At 40.7% G+C, this 8,120-nt stretch overlaps 1 protein-coding gene across 1 annotated transcript; it reads right to left on the bottom strand.

The window, feature by feature from the left end:
* Positions 1–94: 94 nt before the first annotated feature.
* Positions 95–5,394, bottom strand: LOC306940028 (serine/threonine-protein phosphatase PGAM5, mitochondrial-like). The gene is made up of 6 exons (XM_079524933.1): positions 4,963–5,394; positions 4,010–4,182; positions 3,776–3,901; positions 2,179–2,264; positions 1,785–1,915; positions 95–1,677 (listed from the first exon to the last, which is right to left on the bottom strand). The coding sequence occupies exons 1-6, from the start codon at positions 5,184–5,186 to the stop codon at positions 1,527–1,529; spliced, it is 891 nt and encodes a 296-aa protein (XP_079381059.1). The 5' UTR covers positions 5,187–5,394; the 3' UTR covers positions 95–1,526.
* Between the last annotated feature and the right edge of the window lie 2,726 nt (positions 5,395–8,120).

The following is an 8,120-nucleotide window of genomic DNA, read 5'->3' as shown; positions in this document are numbered from 1 at the left end:
TCTCCCCATGCCTTCGGCCTGGTGGAGACAATAACTACAATATAATAATGGGAGCCAAGTCTCAAAGCATTCCTCACCAAATCTCCATTCTGACTGAATAATATGCCTAGAAGATGAATATGCTATGTTTTAGAACACCACTGTGTAATGTGTATGCACAACATTTCATTCATGTAAAGAAGAAGAAACAAATGGATTCTGGACGAAGTCAGACAATAAAACAGGTTTTTGATTAGTATGGGAAGTGTATGAGAATATTTATCACAAACTTAAATAGAGGAAATATTTATTTTGGATCTTGAGTATTAAACCCAGTCCACACCAATGATTTGCAATGAAAGTATGCAACGGGTTGCACCTTGCAACCACTTGCAACAGAATCCACAAAATGTGGCAATTCAGATAACTGCAAATTCTCTCTGGAATTGCAGCGGTTGCATTGCAAATCATTGGTGTGGACTGGGCTTTAGAAATAATGAACTTGGAAAAATATTAACAGATCGAGAAACTGGATTCTATATAGATGACAAAGTTAACTCATGACAGGATTTGTGCAAAAATATATTATTCTAAAATGCTTATCCGTACAAAACATTCAAAATAACAGTGCAAACACAATATTACAAAAGAAAAATATGGCTTTTCATGACATCCTAGACATTGGTTCTCAAACTTTTGAAGTCACGACCACCCAAAATAATGATATTTGAACTGGGGACCCCCCAACCTGACAAGCACTTGGAATTGTAGGAGTTGAGACATTACATTTTGTTTGACTCTTATCTGTTCCACAGATAATTATCGTGGAAAATAGCTGATCAAGGTGTTGTGAGCTTGTAGATTAGCTATTTTCACAATATTGCCTTAGGTAATATAATTTGGCCAATGTTAGATTTTTAGTATAGTTTGTTGAATACCTTTGATGCAATAATGGTCTTATCGGTCGTATTTATATTTTAGAGGTATTAAATTCTTAAATTGTCACTTTATTGTCATCTGGGTACCCTTGGGAGTCCCAACCCACAGTTTGAAAACCACTGTCTTAGGTAGTCAACAGTGACATAAAGGCTTTGTTCAAACTGCAAGCAAATCCAATTTGTTTCTCAAATACGATCTTTAGGACTGAGTATCTTCACTGTTTATAGTGATCGGATCAATTTTGTGTAGCTATTCAGACATGGCCGACCTGGCGGACCTATCTAGATTCGTTGCTGTGGGTAATGCTTAATTTACTACATACTCTTTCGTATAAGATGTTGCTCACCGTAAATAGCAGATCTACAAGCTCAACGTGTCACAATGAATTGTGAGCTTGTAGAGCTGCTATTTGTGTCAAGCAACATCATCCTCAATGAAATATCAGAAATTTGATTTGCATTTGAAACCACCTAGGAATAGGTAGGTAGTTAGGTACTGTATTCATCCTAGAGGGGGATGTGGCTCCTGTGTGTTTTTTGCTGTTTGATTAAAAAACAAATCTGATCCCAATCTCTTGGGTTATCAGTCGGACCACAGCCAAAATATTTTCACGTACGGGTAAGTTTATCAGGAGGCATGAACCCAGAGTCACCCATCATCCTCAGACCCACCCTACCACTTGGTCTAATGGTGAGCCAGGTGATACTGCCATTGTTAAGACACAATCGAAGCCAGCCCTCAGGGGGGAACTGCAGAGCCCTGAAATGCAAGAAAGAATATGTTGGGAATCCAAAGTTATCATTTCATTCTAAATCATGCCAAGAGGCAAACAACATTCTGTCCCCTTCTTGACAGAAAGCACTGACCTGCACACGAAGTAGCGAATGACATTTGCATGGCAGACAATTATTTCATGGCTGTCTTCTGTTTGCTTGACATCTGCTCGGTGAATGTACCGTCGGAAAGCTGCTTCTATTCGTGCCCCATCCTCGTGGTACTGCAACGATAAATTAAGCAATCGTGTTCAACGTGATAGCACTTTTGTTGGCATTTAGTTTCTGTGTTTTCTAGTTGCTATGTTCTACCTGGTTTATACTTACTTGGTTGCACACTGTTGTCTCGTATCGAAAATAACCGATCGACACCGCAGAGAGACGTGTCGTGACTTGTGAGCTTATATTTTCGGTGCGAGAGCAGCGAGACACAATGCACAACCAAGTCACGCTTAAGAAGGGAGGAAACAGAAGAAGAATTTCTCACCACACAGTCAGGCTTTCGAGATATGGGTGGGACTGGCTCAATGGGTGCACCCTCTCGTAATAGGTCACAGCTCACAGATTCAACATCTGAGGCAGGAGATAAAATAAAATCATTTACAGGGCATAAGTGGATAACTGCACTTCAGTTCATGGTATGCTATTTTTTCCCTATACACCAAATATAATCTCCCAAATCTAAGATCACAACACGTTGCAACGCGATTGATTGATTGATTGATTGAAGAATTTATTAACAGTTTGCAGAATTACAGTACATTTCAAGCACAAACTCAATACAAAGGCTGTTAACTGTGAGTGGACGACCCAATTAAGCATTACACTTGTTTCCAATAGGGTCCACCATGTTCAAATCATCAAAACATTTAGAGACGTACAAATAGACACTTCTATAGACAGAACAGGAATTCATCATAAAGGAGGTAAAAAGGGAAAAGAAACATATACAGTGAGGGGAAAAAAAGGGGTGGGCGGTGGGGGGGATTCACGTTTAGCTCCGTTAATTTGTTTGTTTTCCTTGGAGGAGCTGCGTTGGGTCCCCAAGTCGGCTCCGTGGCCGTACCTTGAGTTGGCTGTGTGGCCGTGACCGTCTCTTGTGTTGTCCTTGCGTTGGGTCCCCAAGTCGGCTCAGTGGCCATACCTTGAGTTGGCTGTGTGGCCGCGACCGTCTCTTGTGTTGTCCTTGCGTTCGTGTTTGAGGGATTCCGATTTTACAGGGGCCAGTTTCGAATTGCAGCCGTCCGTAGGTGCCCTTTGAGAGCGGTTTTGAAAGAGTCAAGGGATTCGCATGTCTTAATGACAGTTGGTAGGGCGTTCCACATTTTGGTGGCATAGGAGCGAAAAGAATTTAGTCCCTTGTTTGTGCCGAATCTGGGTTGTACATGGTTCGTTGCACTCCCTCTGGTGTTGTGGGTGTGGACTTCGTTAACATTAAGGAAGTATCTAGACAGGTACATGGGTATCTTGGTGGTGTATCGAATCTTGTGGACCAGACCCATTGCAAGATGCTGTACTCTGTCGTCGACCCTAAGCCATTCCAGCCTGTCGAAGTGGGCAGGGGTGAGGTGGGTTCGGGGGGCTAGGTCAAGTAGGAGCCTGACCAGTTTGTTTTGGGAAGTCTGGAGCCTGGTTTTAAGGGCCTTTGAGGTGCTGTGGTACCAGGAGGTGCATGCATAGTCAAAGAAACCCTGTACAAGGGCTCCTGTTAAGGTCTTCAAGGTGTTTTTGTTGACCAGTGAGGAGATCCTGTAAAGGAATCTTGTTCTATGGTTGACCTTTTTGATTACGTTGGTGGCCATTTTATCACCGGAAAGATTAGCCTCCAGGATGGAACCTAGGTAGGTAATTTCATCTTTACGTGTGATAACATTGTCACCCACTCTAACCAAGAAGCCATTTGCCTTGTGAGCTTATAGATCTGCGATTTTTGGGAGGCAAACGTTCCCCCAGAATAGGGATGCTAGGGTTCAAGCGGTTACAATTGTGGAAATAATCTCATCACACAAGAAAATGTGGCCTAATTTGAACAACACAATTACAGCAAGTTAAGTGTGATTATGGCCGCCCTTTTGAATGCTGACCTGGTAGGTACATGCTGATGATGGAGGAGGTTTCAGTGGCACGGGTCATAGTGGAGTGAACAAGGATGTTATACTTCAGTCCCAGTGCAGCCAATCGCTGACCAGTGAGTTCTGCCTGCTCCCTGCCTGTAAATAAATTCAATAATGGTTTATTGCATTAATCAAGTCATTAATCAAGTGCTTGCCTTTATTGTCCAGTTCCAGAGAAACATACAGGGAGCCTACAGGACATACCAAGAGTAGTAAGAATTCTTTCTTTGTCCACTGTCCCACTGAGATTGTACTGGGAGTGTCTTATTAAGAGGATGTGACGGGTAGCTTTAGCCTTGCATTTCTCCAGTTCTTCTTCTTCTGTACTTTCATGGGCTATCTTCTTCTTCCCATTCAGCACTGTGAGTGGATCTCGTCTGTCACACAGGGGACAGGGGACAAGTGACCATTAAATGAGATTAACTTTTGTTTCATTAACGGTACCAGTACCATTGAAACCCTCTACTTCTTTGTACAACAAATAGTGAAAATAGGGCTATCTACAAAAAGAATAATTGTAAAATGTGGACCCCCCCCCCCCACACACACACACACACACAGTTGTTTCAAGTCTTGATCACAGAGGTACCCAAAGCAAAGTTCAACCATTCCATTCCATTCCGTGTAGTGTAGTGATTTGTTAATAGTAGGCCTATATAGGACATATGACCTATCTTGACCCAAGGCTATACTGTAGTGTGTTCAGTAACATCTATTATCTTTATTAAACAGAAAATATATTTTCTAAATTCTATACAATCAGGTGAGACCCTACAAAGATCATTTATCAGCTTCAATATTAGTTTTTTTTTTTTTTTTTTTACTTAATTTTCTGTATTCTGTGGAATATGATGATATCAAATCATTTGATGATATCAAATCATTCAGATAATATATTTTTAGACAAAGAGCTGGAGAAATGGGGAGACCCACGTAGCTAGCCTCGTTAATTGTGACCTCACATCTCCTCCCCCTCCGCGCCCTAGGCTATTCCCTGTTATAAAAAATAAAAGAAAACATCCTAGCAATGGCTAATATCAACGGTTATTTAACATTTTGAAAAAAGAAATTACTTAACACCCCCTTTAACTAGAGAGAGCTTTCAAAATACCCGCTGGCGCTGAAGCAAGTGTCAGGTTTCATTGCATCTGGCTTACTTATCCCAGTTGTTGTCCCATGCAGCTCCAGTAGACGGCACGACGTGGTCAAGCGCTGCCGTTTGTGGTGGCCGAGCAGCTTGCAGGACACTAGTAAATGCTGCCCCTTTTGTATCTCCTGACCACAGTCTCTCAAGATATCCTTTGGAGTCTGCTACTGTCACAAGAAAAGCTGATCCTCCAGCAAGTCCACATATCAGCTTCGATAACACTGTGACTCGCATCCTAACCAGATATAAAAGGCGAACAAAGCAGTAAGTCAAATCACTACCTGGCGAAGAAAACTCGTTGGTTTATCGGCAGGTTAACTTGGCTACCAAGAAATAATGCTGTATGTTGTGTATGTATGCTAAGGCACTTAAACAGTACAGAAAACCTGACAAAAACTAACACAAGTACGGAAAGATGGAAAGAACAAAATACTTGACAACACTGTTGCATACGTTTCCTGCAAGGAGTATATTGAACAAGGAGTGGTCAAATGCGTCACGGCCTCTAGGCACATTGATTGAAATTGGTAATTAACAGTTTGTAGAATGGGTACAGTTTAAAGGAAAGACAAGTACAGCCAGGTCAATACAAAATCTGCTAAGAGGATAAAACCAGAAACAGCACTTAAGACTTGTTTACATTTCATTTCATTTCATTTCATTTTATTTCGCACATAGTGTAACACAATACAGTACAAATCATAATAGATAACAATTAATATCTTTCATAATTCATTTGTCTTTCATACAGTATCTGATACACCTATGACGAAAAGGAGCAGGAAGAAGAATAAATTCATTATAAATATTTTGATAAACATAAAGACAACAGAATGTCCTATAACCTAGCACCTTGGCTTCCATGAGAGCGAAAATAAAATAAAAGACAAGCACATTACCTTCATAATCAAACAGGTACTGTTCAATAAAGAACTTGTAGCCTTTTTCCTGTTTGGAACCTGGTGTGTGTGAAAATGATGAAACAAGTTGTTCTACATCATGGAGCCGCATTGGTGAATTCAATGATCTGAAAAGAGCAACAATAATGATAGACATGTTTAGATTAAGTTTAGGTTAGGTTTAGGTTTAGGTTTAGGTTTAGGTTTAGATTAGATTAGATTAGGTTTAGGTTTAGATTAAGATTTAGAGAACAATCTTTCCAGTGCTACAATGGCAACTAAAGTAAACAAGAAAGTTTAAAAAAAGCACTTATCTATAATGTAATTTTGTCCTGCATGCTTTGTGTTTAAATGTCTGAATTTAAACATAGGACTACAATGGAAACAAGTCCTCCAGGCTTTCTTTTTTGTGTTTTTCTAGCTCACAGTGCTGCAGGGCTGAGCACCTGTCAATCAATCAGGAAATTAAGATTCAGAATCATCATAATTGTTTTTCTTGATTTGTTTTAAGTAACCCATGGCCCATAGAAATGTGTCCGTGACACACAAATGGGTGGGAAACAGTGCTCTAGTCTACACTGATGCGTGCACTTTGTTCTGTGTTTCTCCGTACGGAGGTTCTTCATCAGATGTATGAAAAGACTAGATGGCAGAGAAATCACTAATCGGTGGTGAATTATCATTGTGTGTGAACGTGCATGAATCCACTACTATATACAGTATATACCCGTAATGGTCTGCACAATTAACACGTTAATACCCTATATACATTTCCTAGTCTTAAATTCATGTTAATGTAGGCTAGGTTATTAAATGGATGAGACAAGTGGGGGGAAAGCGTATCTTTAACAGACTGAGACATTAGTTATTACATTGATCTATTTCACTTATACAATGGGCAATAACTGATACTCTGGAAAGAAGCTCCGTCTACGGTAGCAAAACACCAATCCCAGGACTCCCCTTCTAATAACTAACTCAATTAATATATGAAGGCTTCTCGATTATTCTAAGAATCGAAAACCTAATCGATAGAATAATCACTAAGAAAAACTAGAAATGCACCCTGTCGAGCTGCCAACTTGCATAACATAAATTGTGCGCTCTGCATGCACAAGTTGGCCATTCATGGCCAACTTGTGCATGCAGAGCGCACAATTTATGTGCAGTTCTTAACCGCTCTGTTTGGCGCCCTGGCTCTCCGTCAACTACTGCGCTAAGCAGACAACAATCAAGTTATTGAAACATCTGACATAATATAGTTAATATATACTACTTAAATTGATTACATCAGTCACATACAGTATTTTAAACATGTTTTTACATAAACACACATAGTTACGTCATCAGCCAATCCCTGATTGGCCGAACGACACCGCCAAAGACAATACACAATCCCTGATTGGCCGAGTGTGTCAGCGACAATTCACAATCCCTGATTGGTCGAGCCAGTCACAAGCGTACGCACGCAGCTCCCTGATTGGCCGAGGGTGTCACCGACACTACTTGCGCATGCTCTGCTCGCGCAAGTAATAATGTTAACATTAATGTTAACATTAAGACTTATATTAAGGTCGGTTATATATTTTTTTTTCTTTTTTTTTTTTTTGCCTTTCTTGATAGTTACAGTGAAGACAGACAGGAAAGAGAGAGAAGGGGAGAGACATGCAGCAAAGGTCGTCATTATAATGCACTTATAAGGCATTAACACTTGAATTATGCATAACAACTTGTAACAAGGTTCACAAAGTATTGTATAAGTGCTGTTATAAACCTTGTTATAAGTTGTCGCACATGATTATAAACATTTATAACACAAGTGTCGGTGCTGATGTCGTCACTCCAGTTGCTCTAGATGGCATTATGCAGGAGTGTGCTCTTCATGTTGACATTGGGTATTGGTCACGACGGATTGTTGTTGCCGTACTCACTTGCTCTGTCCACGAAGGAGAGATCATACCTCTGTGAGCTCATACTCGCCTCCAGCCTCCTGTCTAATCTCTTCTGGGTGAACAGAGCTGTTGGGCATGTTGATGTGGCAGCGGTGGCCGAACGGATAGCGGCGCGGTCTTGATACCGGAAGGTTCCTAGTTCGAATCAGCCGTCCGACACGTTAAAATTACCACCGCTGAAGTGCCCTTGAACAAGGCATTGAACCACTACGATGAAATGTGTTCTATGAGCAGGGCCTGGCTGGAAACAAGTTCTTGAGCTTAGCCCAGATACCCTGGGTAAATATAGATTTCATTTCATTTCATTTCATTTCATT

The sequence above is a fragment of the Electrona antarctica genome (genome assembly GCF_951216825.1).
Source record: "Electrona antarctica genome assembly, chromosome: 16".
Lineage (NCBI taxonomy): Eukaryota > Metazoa > Chordata > Actinopteri > Myctophiformes > Myctophidae > Electrona > Electrona antarctica.
This window is presented reverse-complemented; position numbering and strand designations above follow the sequence as displayed.

Coding starts and splice junctions, on each gene's coding strand:
- LOC306940028 (XM_079524933.1), bottom strand. CDS start 5,186: ATGCGAGTCACAGTGTTATCGAAGCTGATATGTGGACTTGCTGGAGGA. Junction 4,183..4,962: donor TGGGACAACAACTGGGATAA/GTAAGCCAGATG, acceptor CCTGTGTGACAG/ACGAGATCCACTCACAGTGC. Junction 1,916..2,178: donor CTCGAAAGCCTGACTGTGTG/GTGAGAAATTCT, acceptor TTATCGTTGCAG/TACCACGAGGATGGGGCACG.